We start from the raw sequence: 22,018 nt of genomic DNA, 5'->3' as shown, positions 1-22,018 counted from the left end.
GCTATAGCGAAATGTCAACAGTCATTACTAGGAGATTGCGGCATCCTTCAGTTCGTATTTTCGTAAGTTCATCGTGGAGCGAGGCTTTTCAACCCTGGGGTTCCGCCAGTAAAGTCGTTTCGCAGCTTTACACTCAAATCAATGTTTAAATGTTTTCAATCAATTACATGTTTGGCACTATTGAACCTTTGAATAATCACGTTGTTTCATATTAGGTTTGCTTTTACAGTATAAATATTTACAGTTTATATTATTCAAATGATGTTTTTCTCGTAAGACAATTTAACAATACCATTACATGAAGCAACAAATCAAAACTTTTTAAACTATCGTAGCGTGCCCAACAATAGCAAATCTTCAACTGTTTAAGTCCCTCATAGTTTTGAAATGTGAATAAAGAAGGTTATCTAAAATATAAAATGCTTAAAGTAAAATTACTTAATACCAACTATTACAATAGTTACAATCCACGACTAAACTAAATACACAGCGACAGCATCAGTTTCTTTTTCTGTAATTTAGATTGATTAGCCCGAGGCTATTATCGAAGTTAAAAAAGCGTTTCATTGTATTCCATAGCGTCCATCTAATATAGACCTTGATTATTCAAAACCCATCCTACGCGCAAAAATAAAAGGGGCATGAACAAAATAATTTTAACATTGGCTCTTATGCGGAATGAGATTACCAGTGAAGAAATTGGCATTTTTTGTGATTTTCTAGTTATCTTTTGTTGTAAATGTCGGTAGCTTTATATATAAAGTGATTTTTAGACATTCTTCGATATTTTTATGACGTTAAACATGGTCAATATGTGTTAAAACGCAAAAAAAAAACATTTATCACAGTTCATTAAATGTCACCATCCAATTCAAGATATTCCCATAACCATCGTATATTCCATCAATTCAGCATCAGTGTTATCCAATTCCTTCAGATACATCCAGTTGGAGCGCATATTTTACAGAACACAACGCGTTGGCAGAATGTCATGGTATAGTGGAAAAGATGCCAGCGGAAACACCACGCCCATTATAATTTTAATGAACAACAAGAGAGCTGTGCTCAAATATATGGACATGTCACAAGGTGTCGCTATTTTTTATTCTGACACATGAAAAACGAATCTTTTGAAGTCCATAGAAGTTTTTGAAATAAGTAAAAGTATCAGCCTTCTGGCAAAAAAATCAATCTTTAACCTCTTAAAATTTCAAAGCAATTGGTTCAGTATTCGAAGAGAAAAGCGATTTTATCATGACAAAAGAGAATAATACTAACAAGAACAACAACAACATAATATTGAAACGATCGTTATGTACACTGACGTGTCCAATTATCAAAAATCTTGACCATGTTTATTATGATAAAAATATCAAAAAATATTCTATCCTCAAATCTACACACGTCTACAATGAAAGATAACTAGAACATTACAAAAAAGTAAATTTCTGCTTTGGTGATCACATTCCCCATAAGAGCTAATGTTAAAATCGTTTTGTTTATGCCACTTTTGTTTTTCGCGCGTAGGATGGAATGACTAAGATCTATGGTCATTCTATCTTTTCAACATTTCTGTTAGATCCTATTAGTCAGCTATGTCGGCGATTCTCATGTTCCTTCTATACATGTAGATTTAAAAACACAAACACACTGATTAGCAAAGTAAAAAACGCCTTATCTGACATATGTGGAATCATGTACCCAGAGCTGCAAATAAGAATTCGATTTCAGAAACGGATTATACATAAATGTAAAATTTTGTTTCCAACAACTCAACTTGAATGATGTACCACATATATACTATTATATTTTTCAATAATAAAACATCGCCTCGTATAATCGAATTGACATGCTATTACAGTTTGAAAGTTGTGAAGTTTGAATAGACATGCTATTGTAGTTTGAAGGTTGTGAAATTTCAGGTTTTTCACATATGTCGATTTTGACGAAATATGGCATTTTCAGTAACAGATTACACATAAATGAAAAATGATGATGTACCACATATATAATATTATATTTTTCAATAATAAAATCTCGCCCCTTTTGATCGAATAGACATGCTATTGTAGTTTGGAGGTTGTGAAATTTCAGGTTTTTCACATATGTCGATTTTGACGAAATATGGCATTTTCAGTAACAGATTACACATAAATGAAAAACGATGATGTACTACATATATAATATTATATGCTTCAATAATAAAATTTCGCCCCTCTTAATCGAATAGACGTGCTATTGTAATTTGAAAGTTGTGAAATTTCAGGTTTTTCGCCTATGTCGATTTCGACGTAATATGGCATTTTTAGAAACGGATTACACATAAAATCATAAATGCAAAATTTTGTTCCCAACAACTCAAAATGTGGGATGAAGAGTGTATATAGTAGAATAATTATCAATAATAAAATCTCGCCCCTTTTAATCGGATAAACATGCTATTGTAGTTTGAAGGTTGTGAAATTTCAAGATTTTCACATATGTCGATTTTGACAAAATATGGCATTTTCAGTAACAGATTACACATAAATGAAAAATGATGATGTACCACATATATAATATTATATGCTTTAATAATAAAATCTCGCCCTTTTAATCGAATAGACATGCTATTGTAGTTTGAAAGTTGTGGAATTTTAGGTTTTTCGCCTATGTCGATTTTGACGAATTAAGGCGTTTGATCTAAATCTGTGATACGCGACAATATTTCTTATACATTTTTGTACCGACGTCATTATGTTCATGTTTCTTTTAATATAAAATAAGAGCCTACTAACTCGTTGCTAGCTTAACGCGATATTTCCCAGCTACTCATTTCCCTTTTACGTAGATGTGCAAGCAGGGATTCTCTTCTCAGATGGAGCAGAAACATACATGATCCACCACGAGGGCGTGATTTTTGATGCGAAGTTAATATATTTAATCCATGTAGTCGTCGTGTTGTTGTTCCTAAGTACTTTCATTTCTTGTTTGTCTCGTGAAAGTATTGTCACATATATATGCAATATTTACATAAGGCATTTGTAATTTTAAGGAGTTTCGGAATCAAGCTGGAAGATTATACGCGGTGACTATACGAACTACCCAAGTTAACGAAATACCCCATTTGTGTATTTCCATCAACATTTTTCACAACCTACGCTAAAATCAAGCATTGTTATTCTATAAAGTTAAAATTGACATTCAACGGAAGACATTTTGCCAGCACTGTTCGTAGGTAAATTTATCTAAAATATATCTTCACGCTAGATGTCTCTCAAACCATTTCATTCAAGGCAGTTGTGTTCTTACGCTCATGGTCAGAACAGGTCCTGAGATGAAGACAACTTTATTCATTCTAAAGCTTCTAAGGTAAAGTCAAACAAAAAGATTGAAAGGTTATTGATTTTAAAAAAAATGATGTTTTCGATATATATTGGTATATTACTATATTTTAGCGAATATATGTATGTACAGGGATATGCATGTTCATTGTTTATACCTCAACTTTCTGCTATTCAAAGTACTAGAAAAATATTACGTATTGTACTTTATCATTTGCATTTCCATAACTGGTACAAAATCATGACATTCCAAGTACATAATATGTTTTTATACTTTACGAATAAGTAAATAAATCTGGTTTTAAAGTCTGTTGACTGAATTTCGGCAGAAATCAATAGGTCTGTGCAGCGATGCATATTGTGGATTCATACTCACGGAATCATATTCAATAAATAGCGTTATTCATAAATTCTCTTTATTTCTGAGTGCGCGAGTGGGTTCAGAGTGGTATTTGATTAATCAAACATTGTCAATTGCTATCAAAATTCTAATGCTTTTATATATAATTTGTATGGACAGCAGGGAGTATCCAGATTTGCAAATTTCGCTTCTCGGAACTATAATTAATATACATGCTCATGATTCGCAGCCATTCGTGAATCTTCAAATATGAACAGCCATTAATTAGGCAAGTTATGTTTTCCTCCGATCTCAATATGGCTTTCCAAAACAATGCTTTTTTGTACATGCAACTTAAAAAATTGTTTTAACTTGGACCGATTTTTGACAAAAAAGCGTGGCTTCCTGGAATATAATATGTTAGACAGATATTCCGCTTCCAAAATGATGCGCCAACGGCATATATTTTGAATATAAGGAAAACGATTCTTATACAGTAATATTCGATTTACTTTCAAATAATTAATCACATGACGGTCTCATATTTGCAAGACAGAAGAATGAAACTCTATCATATTTGAATTAGACATTTATTTGTATTATAATGAGTATTAAATAAAGGCTTGTAACCGTTGTAAGGCTTTTATATAAATTGTGACATTTCACATATGTCATCATACAAGTATAAATGCAAAAATACAGTTGGCAAATTAGCTCGCGAATGTCGCTAATAGTTACTGATGACAAATACTAATTTTTTACTTTCCTTGATTATCTACGGGCCTTAGATTACCCAAACATTATCGAAGAATACAGAAGCTTGATATCCGAAAAAATCGGTATGATGTTGACCCAAAATGACGTTAATAGTGTCACCAAACGATTAATTCACCTGTTTAGTTATTTTTGATTCATTATCTAGTTTTAAGCTTATAGGCGAGGTCGTCGTAGGTTTTATCTGATTAATAAATACAAATTAGACGTCTGACTTTCCGTTTCTGAATGACCTTTCTATTTTGTTAACCACTCAAAAGTATAGCTATAATCGAATATTTATCATCAGTACTTTGAGGCCGCTCAATTAAAGACTTCACAGAGGTTAACAACAGGTTTGTTTTTTTTGTCAGGTGGTTTGATTGAATGCTGGCGCAGGTGACGTGACCGCCTCCGGAACTTTTGTGGATTGCTTATTTTGATAGAAATTCAAACGTCATTCGATGATTATTACGATATTTTTGTTTGTGGAAGTCATCGGTATTAGCAACGGAAGATAAACCCTGAAACTTTTCATGTGGTCTTCATTATTTGTTAAATATTTTCAGCGTAAGTTCGAGTTCAAGTATGATAACAAAAGTGTTTTAGCTGTTATATCTCCATTTTCATGCGTTGTATAACAGGAATAATTTACATCAATGTGCGGTCTACTTTTTTATAAACTTTTTTACTCTTTTATTTGTCTATTTTGTGAACAACTTTGCGTTGTTGAGAATCACAGGTATTCTTTTTCTCAAATCAATAAAAATTCAAAAAGAAATTGGCGAGAAAATTTTGGCCATGAGACAACAACGACTTTCTCACCTCAATTTTTGGAAAATATGTTGTTACGTCACACAGCACCGATTACGGCATTGGTATATCATATTACGGTTGAATTCGTGGGATATCAAAAAGTCAACGAAAAAATGATCCGCTATATAATAATCTGTACAGACGTATAAAAACTAGTATAACCTATACAAACTCGGTTTCGCGTTAACACGCTGATATGGATATGCGTCAAGAGCGTCACGTTGTTTTTGGATCAAATTATATGTCATTTTTCAAAAAATTGCTGTAACAAATTTGTTCCAAATTCAGTATGTTTTATGTAGATTAAACCAATTGTTTTGTGCAAGTCGTGCATTAGATGTCTGGTATCAGTATGTCATGCTGTCTATATGTAAAAAGCGTGGCATTAGTACAATATATTGTATATCCTTGGCATCGTTGGAAAACTGCATTACGTTAAAATAAAGGTAAATTTTAGACGATTTGTTTCAATAGAAAGAAGAAAGTTTTAGCGTAAATTTAATATATTTGCTGTGCCTGAGGTTATAAACTGAAATCGGCTGCAACTTCCGAGTCTTTTGTATTAATGGTACGCTTTGAACATCGGTGTCGCCAGCTGGATGCTACTTTCGGTCTAATTTTGGAGTATAGTGGAAATGGTCATTGTTGTTAACATGAATTTCATCTAATTTCGTCAAAACTGCAAAAGCATTCAAATATCGGTTAATAAAAGGACGTCAGTAAAAATCAGAAATTTGGAAAATTTATTGAGTAAACAATGTGTATATTTTCATTGATTATTTTATACATTACATACGATATTCAATTGATTGCAGTTATCCTAATTCTTCCTTATCTTGATTTACACACAGTTCCATTTTATTAGTTATACTCCATATAACTTAAAGTTATATATATTTTATTATTTGCCGTGGATTCAAGTTTCATTGTGCTGTTTGAGTGACTGCAAGTCTCCAAATGTCGTACGGTAAAACCACTGTTATGGGACCGGTCGTGGTCGGTATCGTTATTTATATTATCGTCGCTGGAATTGGCGAAGGGGCCGGCAATGTTCAAGCAACTCATTTTCGTGGAGGATCGATATCGTGGAAACCAAGCGATAGTTTTTCATTATCATATAGAGAGGTGAGTTTCTATAATACGATCCAAATTGGCACACGGCAAAGTTTTTTATAAAGCTTTTGGCGCGTAAAAGTGCCGCCTATCATACTTTTCCTAAAATATCACCAGGCAAATTACAAATGAATGAGTTGTTGATATAACAAATCATCAACAATTCCGCAAATCAAGTGTTTATTTTAACGATAACTTGACTTTTTGTACCAGCGATAAACCAACTATCGCTCAACTTGAAAAGGATGCGTTGGTAAGGATATTTCAGTCCAGGAGAACGTTAAAATTAAATGTTATGGTAGCTTCTACTACATAAAAATATTGAACTCAAATTGTTAATGATTTCGCCTAGACCAGAGTATGTATTAAAGTCGTGCACGTTTAATAGGGAACAGAAATTATGCCGTCACGTTTATTTATTTTACATTTGTTAATTCAAAATCAATATGATATATTGAATATTAGATTTGCAAAGTAATACACGTTCGATGTCAGTAAGCGTTTCTGATAGCTTACAATGAAAAGTGATGAAAAATACTTGCATTTTGGTAAAACAAAAGTGTTTGTTCCATTTTTGCGTGTTTCACCAATACCAACACAGCAATTACATGAATAGTGTCATTACAATTTACGACTTTTAGTTCGTTGAGTTGTAAGACAAAACATATGTGCTTATTTAAAACTAGCAAATATTTTTTTATCATGAATATGTATCATCATTTTCCCTAAATGTTAGTCTTATGATCACATGCCGCAACGGAAAATTCGAACTTATAATATTGACTAATGCAAGTTTTTTTAAAGTGTTTTTCTTGCTTTAATTCTTGCACTCAAATCAACGAGCATGGCTTTTATCTAATTTGCTGTCATTTCATCTTTAGGTATGCGGCTTTCCATCCCATAATGCAAACTTGTATCCTATATTTTAAAATTTCCTACTCGCCGTACTTAGAGCATTTTCTCGAATTTAGTTTTAATGAAATTAAAATATTCCCTGACAATGCCCAAGAGACCTTTACTAAACCTATTTAGAACACGAAATCAAATTCAGTAAATCTCAAATGCCAATTTTTTTCAATTAAACACGCCTTTCCCCCTATTTTACAGATGATGTGAGTTAGTCCTCCATGGCTATATTAATATCCATATCTGGCCAAATCTTACAGAAAATAGCACAAACATGTCCAAATTGAAGTTTTGCAAATGAATTACACATATCTATTCTGGTGCTGGGTAATTTAGAATATGGTACAAACATTTTTCGAGGTATTCACCGGTGCGAGTATGCGAAAAAATTACATTTTAATTGATTTTGAATCACAAGCTTTAAGGAAAGCAGTTATTAGTGTTGTTACAACTTTTTAATGTCCGATTTGAACGTAGTGCAATATATTACAACAAAGGTGAAAAATGAAAATTTCTATGCCAGCAATACACAATATTTTGGGACTACGACTTTTATTTCGAGAATTATGAACTCAAATTGCAGACAATCGAAAATTAAAAATACAAACTTGGCCTTAAATCACGACTCGAAAAAGATCGTATTTCTATATAGATATCTATCTTCTATATCATATAAAGATCAATTTTCACGTTTTAAAAAATTGTAAACTTTACTAACGTATACCCGGTATTGTGACTATCTTTTATGGCAATAATCGTGAGATGAACTACTCGTAACATAAATACACCACTCTGGGGCAGATGGGCTGGGGATTGTTCACAATTAACTTCTTTTACAATAAATTAAATTTGATGATATCAATAAATTGAATTTTCCTATTTTTGTGTTCGGAAATTATTTATCAATATAGCCTTAGTCAAAGCTAGACTTGGAAACAAATAAGGGGGATATAATTCATTTATTAGGAACATCTGCCAACATAATTTATTAAAAATGGCGCCAAATACTTCGACAATGTTTATCAGGACAGCGAATATAAACTCCCAAAAAATGCGTATTCCTTTGTGATATTCATTTTTTCAAGTCCAAATTTTTGGATAAGATGATGGTGGGATAATCATTAACAGATAGTCTAATTGTTACGGTTCGCCAGCCTACAATTAATTCGAAACTTACTAAACCGCTTTGACAAGCCAAATTTAAAAATGTAGAAATAAATTACATGAGTCTCTGGTGTACAATTGCATATTACATATAAATTAAATTGTTTATATCGGTTGAAGCGAACATTATCACGGGACAATAAACAAAAGTATAACTCGGGGGGAAAATACTGCTTTTAATCGCATACAATATCTATGACCAACACTTGTATATATGCATTAATTGGTACCAAGAACGATACAACGGTACGGTGACATGTTTTTATTTATTTACGACAAGTTCGTGATTTGAATTGATCCTAAATTTAACCCTTATCTGAAATCAGCAAATCCAAAGTCGCAAGCGAAAGTGTTTGATAGATTGCTATCGGGATTAATTGAAATGGCGCGTGGAACATATAATAGATTTGACCCCGTGAGTCGTTGTTTTCCTGAACTCTTTCCACAAACTACTAAGGGAATTTTATAAACTGGATTTCTAGACTGGTCTTCAACAGCATTGAAATGTTATCAGATCTTTTAATGTAGGTAATGTAGCAAAAATTACTTGAAATTTGAGAATGCTACAAAATGCCAGATTAAAATGCAAAACGGTTTGAGACACTAAGTGCGAGAATGTTAGGACTTATTTAAGTTCGCTTACATAGAAATTGATGCCGCTGTTTCCTATAGGAGTTTACTTATCTTTTAAAAATATAACGAAACTTAAAAAACGCTGCATTTTTTATAACATAAGTAGGAAATTATTACTTTAACACCAGATTAAAGCGTGGAGCGATATCGACCACTTTGTTTTTCGCGTAAATTTCCGTTTAAAATGAGCTTTCATCAGCGTTGTATTTCGTGTCGGCATTACGAATGACGAGTTTCTATTTTATTCACTAAATTTTTTCTGTGTGTGTTCTATGCTTGTATATTATTACACTTAAGACTAATCTATGTTATTTAACTAGCGTTTCAATAACATATACAAACAAATGAAAAAGTTTTTGAAAAAAATTATGAGATGAAGCAACATTTCATGCTATAGTCACAAATCTGTTGCCATAAAAAAATTCGAGATAGGTTCGATCGAGTGGTCATTCGGTCAGACAGAATATGACCATTGTTTGACAACTTAAACAGATAAGCGATAACAACAAACAATACAAGCTACCAATGAATATAAATCATGCCCCGAGACAAATGTATAGCGTAAATATTATTATAAAGCTATAATTAAGGGAAATTATAATTAATTGAAAAAGAAAGTTTGCTATTTGCTGTTAGTATAAAAATCGGAACTAACCATGCAATTTTTATGACCATTTTAGCCACAGTTTATTCAAATGTCATTTTTGTATTAATTTGATATGTTGAGTACTGTGATAATTTTCTGCCCTAAAATGTAGGATCATTCTCAAAATAATTTTGCATTTTTCCTCACTTAGTATGGTGGTATTATTTTTAAGGTGCAGTGAACAATCGAAAATTTCAGAAGCATAATTTAAGGGTTTGGTACTTTCATTCATTTACCAACAATTATATTGACGTGATAAATTACAATGATTTTTAAATAAAATATTTGAAGTGAACAAAATCGTTTTTCGTCAGTCGGTGACAGGCGTCGGTGACTTAGCCCAACCAAGCCTCATGATAGCATCTCGATTACCGCAAGACAACGCAGTGAATGGCACCCGCTCATTATATCGACTGATATGAACTAAACCAAAAACTAGAAAAACACCATTGTCCCATTTTATTTCCTGCTTATATTTGACAACAATAAACGATTATACAAATGGTTTTCAATTTATATAGCTAAATGTATTGATTGATCATATATTTCTTGTTTTAGGTGATATTTACTTTCAAATTGGGGTGGCGACTGTCCAGAATTGGATGTGATGAACGAACGATTACTTCTGGAACATTGGTCGGTGAAGACGCGCGATGGTTCTGTATGTTTGGATGTTCAGGAGTCGTTGCTTCGACCCGTAAGTGTTTTCATATCAACATATCTCCTTAAAAGGCTTGATTTGTTCAAACTTCATGTCGATAAGAAACTACTCATCTTATTGAAATAGGATTCAACTTCTAGCCATCTCATGCAACCTATTTATGTGAGTCAGTTGTTTGGATATTTATAGCAACATTGGAGCCTATAACTAAATAAACAGCAATAAACTGTCCTTGAATATTGCCTTCTTTGTGACAAGCTCGATTATGACATCGTAAAGAGACGGCCATGGCGGGTTATTGTATTAGGTGATGTAACAATAGGATTTGATCTTGAATTTGGTACAAAATACATAACAAACATATCCTGATTATCTTGTTTTCATTAAAATATTGACCATGATTTTATCACTTACAAAGAATAAACCTTTTCTCTCAATCTCTATTTGACAATTGCGTAATGAACTTGCAGATAACAACCATTTTGTTTGAAGATGTCCCTCCATTTTATATTATTTTTAATACCCCAATTGATTCAGATATCCTACTTTACATGAGCAATGTTGTAAAATCCGTTCGTCTAAAATTTATATTTAAAAGTTCATGAAAATGATCAAATAATTGTCGGATTTTCTATTATTCATTGGATTTGAAAAAAAATGAATTAATATACCGGTCTGACGAACCCCATTAACGTTATATACTATTTAGTAATAAGATATAAGTATCAACTCACTTTAAACTGCGAATTACGAAGGTCAAAATGTACCTGGTGCATATTGCTCGTCTTACAAAAAGTTAAGTATTTATGAACTAAGTAAATTTGAATTCAAGCAAATAATTAGATTCGTCCACGTATGAATCAGAAGTAATTCGTATTTGATAGCTAAACAGTATTTAAAGCTTTTATGCAAATGTGCCAATCAAAGTTCAAATAGCCTACACGATCAAAAGATTAACTAGTTAAATGTTAATATCTACATCAACACCAGTCAATATATTAATATCTTGCATTGTCGAGATTAAATTATAGTGACAACTTAAGTTAAACTTAACTTTTTTATTATCAACGTCATGGAAAATGTCCCAAAAGTACAGTTATTAAAAATTAATAAATATTGTTATTGGATGGATAATTTAATAAATTCCGGGATATTCTGTATTGTGCTGATTATATGGAATAAACAATTTTTAATGAAGAAAAATGAATTAAAATTTTTAGTCCATATATAATTTATTTTTAGCAGTATTATCGGAAAGTACTCAACCTATCGTCACGTTATAAGAGTATTAATGACTCCTCAAGCCGATTATAATTTTGACCGTAAACCGACAGCTTTCGACAACAATAAAAACATACAATTCTTGTGGCAAAAACAATCTCACATTGATGATAAAAATCTGCATTGTTGTTAGGAATTCACGGCCACATACTTAATGAATGATTGTTCACATCGATGTTAGAGTATGTCATATGATTATTTATATTGTCACACTGAAAAGATTCCTTCTTACATTCACATCATTCTTTTCAATTGCTGTATTATCGTTTAAATAAGATATGAATTTAGTTAGACTGGAATGTTATCGGATCTGTATTTAATAGGTTATGTAGAACATTATGCCAATTTTGACACCGCAAACAATTTTAATATAATACATAATTTCACAAAAAATGGAAATTGGATCTTACTTTTACCATTAATCAAATAATTTGATAAAATAGCATGGGTGCACAAATGATGGGTTAGAAACATCAAATAAATTTCCGTTGTATAAATTTACCGTCGCTTAAAATGTAATTTATACTGATATGTTGTCACCAAATCATAAAACTTTGCAAATCTTTTTCCAAATCACATCGCCTTTCTGAGAACTATGTGTGTCTTTGGGTATCAAATTATTTACCAAATCTATTAAGAATATGGCGTTTGATCGTCCATCTCCACCAGCATGTTGGCGTGAAATTATATAATTTTTCATTCAAAACAATTAATTATGAAGTATTTTTTTCCAATTTTTTGTCAATTGAATAAATTTAATGAGGTTTCAAGTTTGCACAACAAATCTTCGAAGCACAGACAGATTATTCATAGTATTTATTATTAAAAAAATTAACCGTATAAATCAAAATTTGCTGCCCAAATGCAATATCACGACGCTGCAAAAGACAGCATACGATTTCAAGGGGAAAATTGTGATGCACAACACAATTAAGCAAACCAAATTTTCAAAAAGAATTGATGAATTGTAGTCTTCAATATTATAAAAAATAAGATTGATATAATTGATGAGGGTGACTGCAAGAAGTTGCACAATTCAATTAAAAAAATCTTGATTGAAGAAGACATATTGGCAATATATAAATTTAATTAATGCATATTATTTTTGCAGGAGAAAAATGTACAGAATTTAATCTTGGTGAAGATTGGATGTTTGGAAGTAATACTTTTAAAAAGGTTTTCGAAGACGATGGTCCAATTGAAATATCATATATGGAATGCTGTTGGCTAACAGATTTAGTGGTCGGTGCCGGAGGAGAATGGGCTCTTACCACCACATTAAATTTAGGAATCCGGTCTGATACTGGGGGACCCAACTCTTCACCAGTCACAGCAATGGCTCCAATGATAACGTAAGATAACGTCTAGTCACTCTAGCATGATAACGTAAAAACAAGTTTTAGACTCAATTTCTCAAAAAGTTGCGTGTAAATTAAAGTATTTAGTGCAATAATTAATGTTCCCGAAATTTATTATCTAATGGCGTAGTTATTCAAAACTTAGAATATGATGAGAAATCAAAAGTGATCAAATTAGTTCAATCCGTTAAAAGTAACGACAAGAACAAGTTAAAGAGTAAAAAACGAAATATTGGTTTTTTGTTCAAGTACTCTCTAGATTTGTCAAATTAAGTCGCCATTTAATATATTTTATATCTGCCTATTTTATTCTAAGTTTTTGACGTGGGGTCTCAAAGAACTTTTAGATAGCAGATAAATGCAAAACTGATATGAGGCATATTACATTAGTTTCAACAAAATTACCATTTACCAATTGTGAATTTATCTGTTACGGATTAGCATAAAAGCAACAAGCGTCCTCCACTCGCATCCACATTAGCATAAATTTGCTTGTTTACTGGCGAAACTACAACGTTATAGAAATGTGAATAAACATTCTCAAAATGAAGTCAAATCGTTAGTTAATGACGCACGTAAATATTTTGCCACCTATGTTAACAAAAGGGAAAGTTTGTTGTATTGCTGTATGGCCACTAGCAATTAAGGTAAAATTACAATATTTTGAGATTATGGAAATGTTTCTTGCAATAAATAAGTAAAAGTTATAAATTCAATTTTCTAACCCAAATGGCTCTCGATTTCTTCCACAGATACTTGGTCGGAAACTCGCCACAAAAATGTGCTTGCGATGTGAATTCCGCGAACGAAAGCAAATTCAATGCATGTTTGAACATATTACATCCATCATGCTGACATGAGCATGTCGGCATTTTGTCACGTCTAGAGGAAACTTCCAATAATCTTGAGTTTCCGTCGTGTTTTATTGACGATGGCTTACGAAATCATGTAGATTGTTTTGGCTACTTTACTTATTTCGCTAATTTGCGTTTTTCGAGGTCTCGGCGATGAAACGGAAGTAAAGATTTGCATGTAGTCATGACGCACTTTTATGGATAGAAAGTTAATCAAACTGCCATAATGTCACTCTGGCGACATCAATGACGTCATAGCAGACAGGGTGATTGATTTGTTGGACGAACTTCAAATCAATTGCATCTAACCGGAAGTGAGATACTCAATAAATGCTATTGTACGTGGTTTGAGGAAATGCGAATAACGTGCGTCATTCGGTTTTATACTTCCAGTATTTGGTTCACGCAGGTGATCTCCAAGAAATGGATAACCTTACCATTAATACTGTCTGAAAATTTTTCAAAAAGCAAGCTTCCGTTGCACATAAGTCGGAGATTTTGAAATTATTTTGTAAAGGTGCGTCTGTAGATTGGCGTACACAATGCTGCAGCTTAGCTTCGTTGGTCATATCATCGTATCACCATATCATTAATTAAACTACAATGTCGGATTAGTTCGATTTGAATATTGCACCAATGACGTCATGATACCGGTTTAAGACATTAAGTTGAATTTATTGCCTGACAACGATTGGATATTGACAACAGGATATTGTTGTGCAAGAGAGTCGCAGGGTTTGATAACCTTCAAATTCGACTAACGTGATAAAACAGTCATATTTTGATTCGATTGTTATAAATGTAACCTTCTCAACAAACAAATCCGCGTTTTACAATGGGTTATTATAAAATGCCAGGAAACCTTTTAAACAAGTGATGATATTTATAATCTATTATGTAGGATTTATTTGATATTTATTATGTACAATCTAACCTTCTAGGTAAGAGGTGATGAAAATAATACTAACGGTATTATAATATTAGTTTTGGGTTTAAAATTTAAACTCACTTTTAGCAAGATAATATCATTGGAAACCTGACCTTACCTGAAATAGAAATGATACCATGGGCAGACATGCCTCAGTGACTCATTGCTAGACACTTGCCTACAATTTCACCAAACTTTATTTCGTAATATTCAGAACTTTTTGTGTGATCATCCACGACTGACGAGGCCATAGTAGCAATGAGATGTTGCTAGTCAATTTTATAAATCATGTGATTGTATTATCACAATCATTCCTATATTTACTTTTTCTTTATATCAACATTATTTTCCTTAATGTCACTTATCATACGAGCATTAAATTATCTGATATAGGGACAAAATTGATGCAAGACAATTGAGTGTGCTAGTTTAGTCGCTACCATTGTTTGTATACGATGCATTTTTAAATCGCCATCATTTCGTGATGTGAATTTAATAAACAAGCTGCATAAGTTTGTTTAAATCAATAATTTAAATCAGTACATTTACTACTAAGTTTCGTAACGAATTTAAATAATTTTGCTTAATGTATTTCTATGATATTTTGGCAGATTACGAGCGGGAGTTCCAGATGTCATCGATTTGGCTGTCAGAGACTCAGACGGAGACAAAGTCACGTGTCGACTGGGAAGACATGTAGGAGAATGTGGAACAATTTGCTCTCTGTTTTCTGAATTTACTTTAGACGAGGTTTGTATCACATCTTGCTATATCGACTCTCTTACTATGGGACTAATACACTCGATCAATAATACAAGCACATTCCAAAACTTCCACAACGATGTTCATTTGTTATTCCGGCGGATATTCATTCAAAACATAGTACACACATTAATTCATTTTGATTTAATTTCATATTTCGTATTTATTTATTTTGTTATTTCGAAAATGCGAAAAACGAGGTGTATGCATTTTTGAACGGCCCAAAAATTAAACTATATTTATTCAATGAAATCCTAAATTCCCATTTTAAAGATTTACATTTATTTGAAGTCTCCATATTTTTTACCAGGAAAACTGCTTGATCCGTTATACACCTGCGTCAAATACAACGGGTAAAATTCCTGTTGCTATCATGGTAGAAGATCATCACAGATCGAATGATGGAATTACAATGGGAAAGAAAAATTTTATGATGTCAGACGCTCTTAGTACAGTCCCAGTACAGTTTATAGTTGTCCGTAAGTTTTTGATAAATATATGCTTCTTATTGTAATATAGACTGATGAGGTTTGAATAGGTAAATGATGTCATCATGCTGGTGAACTTATTCAATCCCAATTAGACGCCTCAGGTACTTAAAACTACGAGTATACAAAAGATAAAATAGTATGTAATGAAATCTGTTTTAACCTCTTTTTTCGTACAACTTGGAGACAAACATGTTTTTGACGTTGAGATAAGTTTGTGATTTGAGAACGAACACAAGGCAGTAACGCCACATGTCATTACAACCTCGTTTATGTTGTATTTGTGCTTGCTTTTACGATACTAAAATAAACAGTCAATAGGCAAAATTTTTGTGTAAATTCTAAAACGATTACTCATATACTATTATATATACTTGTCGTATATCGGTTGATAAACTGGAGAGTTTGACCATACAATTTAAAATAAAGAGGAATTGAGAATAAATTAGTTAACTGTCTAGGAAAAGTATCATTTGTTCGTAATTTTTGTAGATAATATGGTGAAGCCATGAATTTTCGGACCATTAATTAACTAATTGACAACAGTTTCACAATTCAAAAGGAAACGCGAACATAATTTTCGTTAATGACATACCAATATTTGGCGACCCATTGTCATATTTGCGTCATATCAATCAAACATTATATAAAATATGTCGGATTATCATTTACTCAGATTATTTTCTTACCATATTTTCATTAATTATTGTCGCGGAAATTATCCACTGCTGTGTATGTTAATGCCCGACCTGCTAGCACGACTTGCTGCTGGCCAATATCGTATTACTTCATATTTTCAACTCATACACAACTAAGTAAATAACGTCATTTGCAATAAGCCTTTAAAGCATTTATATTACATGCTCGACAGAAACTTGCGTGCTTGGCAAATTTGTCATTTTGCTTATTCTGGAATAGGTGATATCTTTTAACCTTCACTGCTTTATTAATTAAATTATCTTCGATTTCTATAGTGCATTAAAATACGTTCCCGGCGGGTATTGCGTATTCCGGGTAAAGCGTGTATCACATCGTTGCCCAATTTGCACTGTACAGTACCTGCAATTGTGTTTTCATTGCAATAAGCTCAGCTAATAAATAAAGCGTTTGGATATAATTACAGACTGACAGTCGATGGAAAGCCTCACCAGGTTATGTTCTATGGATCTATGCTACCCTGGAAATAGAGCAGAAAGATTCAATTCAGCTTTTTCCATTGCTAATTGAATACTGTATCGTAACTTTCAAAGCATTCTAATAATTTAATGGAATAAAGTCATAATTTTTTGTATTATACGTTGTGGAAATTTCAACCCGTATCTGACAATACTTTTCAAATTTCCAGTCAAAGATCCACCAAAATTGTGTTTTGCAAAACCAATGATTGAAACATCAATTCCACCAGAGATTCCAGTAAAGGTCAGACCAGGTCGCAATTTCACTTTCACAGTAACGAGCACACCGTGTGACGCGACTAGCAGGTATGCTGTATTAATCGATCAATAATTTCATTTACGTAGTTCACGGAATTTTATAAACGCAACTAATTTATAATGTAAAAACTAATAGACATCAACTTTGTGGTTAGGTTAAATACAGATATGTGATTCCTTTTACTATACAAACCGTTTCAACCTAAAATTATTGCTGTGTAGGATCGTTTAGTGCAATTTTGAACATTTTTGGTAGTTTACTGAAAAAAAAAACAGTGATTTTATACTTGAATACTTTATCTCGTTCTGTCCTCACGTTCTATCAAACCATACGGCATCATAACTAGCCGGGCAACTTTTTTAATGTAATTATTTACAGAAGCAATGTACCCGATTCTTTTTCATATTGCGCTTTCGGTAAAATTTAATTGAGTCTTAGCATTTCCCACACCACACGTTATCCGCAATGGTATTTCAATTTACTTTATTTCGTGATAGAACAAACGTGATAATTATATGTGTGCTCAACTTTATACGAACTTATATGATAATAATTACATATACCTTTACAGTTGATCACTCATCAATTCACTAATAAATTCAGGGGAGATAAATTTGTAGCATATTATTATTTGTCTGATTAAATAAAGATATTCTTTTGGTGAAATCTCTACTTCTCAGAATACATTTTACAAAACCACCAGAACTAAGTGGTCTCCTATTCTAACCTAACCCACTTTACATTAAATTACCTGTCATATAAGTAACTTCAAAGTAGTATATAATATCTGCACCGGCAAATTTAATATAGGGTTATTCCCATAATAAATGAGTACCAGGGTACCGGAACCGTGAATTATGAACTGTCAGAAATTACATGCGTATTTTCTGTGTGAGTCAATTAATGAATCTCCGAGTATTGTTTATATGGGTTTGTGTCGCTGAACAATGGCAAGGATGGCAAACCTGTCCTATTGGATAGGTCAAGAGTTACCTTTTTGTTGTCATAAAGGAAGACAGTGGGTCATAGATAAATAATCAATCGGAAATAAATGAAAAATAACTGAAATGAAAATGTAAATGTATTACTAAAAAGCCTTTATATTGCTACCTCAAATCATGGCGTCAAAAGAGTTTGTAGGAAAATTATTCCACCTTGAAGAAAATGTACTTTTTGGATTGACTTTTCAGATTTTTGTAGTCGTTCATTCAAGTCTATAAAATTTTGTTTTTCAAACCGCATTCCAAGTGGTTTTACTATCAATTTCTATAACTAAAATGTTGGAATGTTTTTTGCATTACCTTGTATATTGGCGGACCATAGTATGGTGGGACAATGGTTCGCCATCTCTGCAATAGTTCTATCCAGAGTGATCGGACTGACGGGACTATTGAAAGGGTAGTGGAGTCGACGATGGCTGTCAAATATGTGTATTTATGTATCATGCGAATTAAATGTGAAACTTGAAGCGTCTAATAACAACTGGGTTTATCTGACTCATCCGAATCATTAGATACCGTTTATTTATTTTAAATACAATTAATTCATTGTGTTCTGCACATCATTTCAACATTGCCTTCGTAATGTGACCACTAATTGGTCATACCAATCTCCGATTATCTATAAATTGTTTATAAAGAAGTCCAGCTAATCGTACATTTGTTTGGTGGTAATGTGTCGCCAAGAGGTCACTAATTGGGCGTTTAACATTCTTTACTGTTTAATTCCTTCCCAGCATTGACGACTTCATTTTAATCGCTCCGATTGGAGTAAGAAAATCGCCAATTTTGAAAGTCGGTGAAGTCTATCATACCGAGATTACTTGGACACCCGAACCAGCACAAGACGGTTCGAATCTCATCTGTGTGACAGGAAGGAGTTCAAATGGGTTTGCATTTAATATTCACTTTGTGCTATTATCAATTATAATATTTCCATATAAATTGCTATTTACTTAAAGCATCTTCCTACATTTTGGCTCGTTTCTTTTTCTAAATGTAGATCGTTGAATATAGCGATGTTTTTGAGATACTTGTTGTGTTCGTCAGTGAACTGATGCTGTAAAAACAGCATCACTCAATCAAAAAAATAATTTAAAACAATGACAAAAAGTTGAATACTAGCAACGAAAAATGTAATTCACTTTATATTGGTCCATTACATAATTTTACTCATTTTCAAAAACTCTTCATATTATAGCGTTCTTTGTATGGCTTTCGAAATAAATTCACTTATCAATAGATTCTACAGTCTGACTCCAATCGAGTTTCTATTTGGTTTTCAACAATTGGATTTTATTTTTAGAGTTCTGTCGGAACAGATTTGCATCACAGTCGAAGTTCCAAAAGGTAATGCCAAATCTATTTTGATTGAAATTTCACAATTACCTTTTGACACGCTCTGAGAGAAAGCCACAAGATTACTTGAATTGCGTAGTTGCACATCTTTTAAATGAAGCATGACACATTGATAATAAGATGAGGTTTATTAAAGCTTGAAGTCTAGAAACCACTCAGCCACAACATAAATTTGGTTTACCAACTAACCACCACTTGATTACACGCATATTACTCACTTTTGGCAATTCCTAAAATTACTGGCATAGGAATGTAAACCTAACAAAGTTTTTGAACTTGCATTTGGGCCCACTCTGTCACATATCGTGCAGATTATAGACTTAATTTGGATTGATATTTTATAATCTGGGAGTGTGTTAAATCCAAAAGTCTCCATTTGTTTCTGTAATTGATTATATTTTAGCAAATATTATCAAACGAGTGCCAAAATTCACGTAATATGTAAATATTTTGTTCCATACGTCGGATAAAGCGGCGCCTGGAAGATTAAGCGAGTATTTCATAAAAAAAAAATAGTTTGTGCCTTCGTTAAATAAATGAATATGCGAATGGGAATTATTTTCTTTTCCCCAAAAAGTGAGCATAACGTAATATTTTACGGTATAGGTATGCTTAAAACGATAAATCAAGCTATAAATTGCTATTTTTAGGGCGTATGTCATAAGAAGGAACGCGTACTTGACCAGAGTACTATTTACTGGTACCATATCTTTGTGTATTGATTTTTAATATTCAAATCTGATAGTTCAGTCTGTGATGTGGGACTTTCAAATAGTCATCTTACTGATGTTTTATTTTCTCTATCAAAATATTTTAATCATATAATAACCGAACATTTGTTGTTTCAGCAACCTCGTTTTGTGCAGTAGTTGGAGGTTCTCATTTCATCACATTCGACAAAGCCAGATATAATTTCTATGGAATGTGTAAATATCAACTCATTGGAACGATACCTTCGCCTACAGCTGGACTTACACCTTTCAGTGTTTTAGTGAGATATTATTCATTTTTTTATATCGGCTAAAACATATATACAGTGCCATATGTTCAACGTTCTAAAACGCATTATTTTAAAATGCTCAAAAGAGTTTTATAATGCCAGTCAAAATTAGGTATAAATTTAATTCTTTGATGCCAAGTAAACGCTGTTTTGCTGTTGTATATGAGAATCACCAGACTGTCTTGTCCGAAAGTTTGAACTAATCTATCATATTGCCATCCAGACAAATATATCAGAATTTTTCTAATTTTTCACAGCTTGCGAATGAAGAGACTCCAGCAGCTAATACAGCAGTCCGTATCGGGACTCTAGAAGTTAATGTGTATAATCAAACAGTCACAATTGATGGGAAAAGAAACGTTTACGTAAGAAAAGGGTGCTTTTATAATTGGAAATTACACCAGGGTTGATGCAGTCGCTAATTGTTACAGTGTTAACTGACTTGGAGGTTTTGGATCAAAATACATTACCTATTATATATACGAAATTCTACCGCCCAAGTCATGATAAATTTACACAGTATCAGGTGTACGTATACAATATCTTATTAAGCCTTTTAACTCGTCAAGGTTCTTATTTATTGTCATTGCATCATTTTTGCAGCTTGACGGCGTGGCTGTAAGCTTGCCTATCCGTTTGAGATCAGGGTTGCGTGTGGAAAAAAGCGGGCGTGGAATTAACATCGGAATATCTCTTGCTCTACGTATTCACATCGACGATGGGACCCTATCTGTACAGTTACCTCAAATTTACGCAGGACAAGTTGAAGGTTAGCGCCCCCGATGTCTTATTTTTTAAATTTTAGATAATATTTTTACATTTATATATATAGGCGTTCTCTTATTACAAGTTACGTATGTCACGTTCATGGCATTTTCTTCTTGTGTCGTAACTGTACAATAGCTAGTCTAGACCAAGTTGCGTAAAATTATTACGTGATAATACCACGGCTTTTGACACAATATTATGATACTTACGTATCTATAGGTTTATGCGGAAACTTCAATGGTGAATCTATGGATGATTTATCTATGCGTGGTGGTATTCAAATTGCAAGTAACGAAGCAGAATTAGCTGCTAGTTTCCAAATAGATGAAGAAGGGGGAAAGTAAGTGGCGGTATTTTATTATATGACATGAAACAAACTTTTGAACACTGCAATGCAAACGTTACTACTTTATTAAATCAGTTGAAAACAATC

The 22,018-nt window shown here is 32.6% G+C and overlaps 1 protein-coding gene across 3 annotated transcripts in view; it reads left to right on the top strand.

Moving 5' to 3' along the window:
* The first annotated feature begins 6,087 nt into the window (after positions 1-6,087).
* The window catches only part of LOC120335852 (IgGFc-binding protein-like), a 49,924-nt gene continuing 33,993 nt past the window's right edge, over positions 6,088-22,018 (top strand). For all 3 annotated transcript variants that reach the window (XM_039403467.2, XM_039403466.2, XM_078109715.1), the window contains exons 1-12: positions 6,088-6,357; positions 10,253-10,391; positions 12,748-12,988; positions 15,388-15,526; positions 15,849-16,017; positions 17,372-17,507; positions 19,196-19,348; positions 19,765-19,808; positions 20,666-20,808; positions 21,075-21,182; positions 21,421-21,586; positions 21,805-21,925. In XM_039403467.2, the coding sequence (XP_039259401.2) occupies positions 6,190-6,357; positions 10,253-10,391; positions 12,748-12,988; positions 15,388-15,526; positions 15,849-16,017; positions 17,372-17,507; positions 19,196-19,348; positions 19,765-19,808; positions 20,666-20,808; positions 21,075-21,182; positions 21,421-21,586; positions 21,805-21,925 (1,727 nt within the window). In that variant the 5' untranslated portion in view covers positions 6,088-6,189. The remainder of the gene's footprint in view (positions 6,358-10,252; positions 10,392-12,747; positions 12,989-15,387; positions 15,527-15,848; positions 16,018-17,371; positions 17,508-19,195; positions 19,349-19,764; positions 19,809-20,665; positions 20,809-21,074; positions 21,183-21,420; positions 21,587-21,804; positions 21,926-22,018) is intronic.

This window comes from Styela clava, chromosome 2, assembly GCF_964204865.1.
Source record: "Styela clava chromosome 2, kaStyClav1.hap1.2, whole genome shotgun sequence".
NCBI lineage: Eukaryota > Metazoa > Chordata > Ascidiacea > Stolidobranchia > Styelidae > Styela > Styela clava.
The sequence above is the reverse complement of the archived record's forward strand: the minus strand, read 5'-3'. Positions and strand labels throughout refer to the sequence as shown.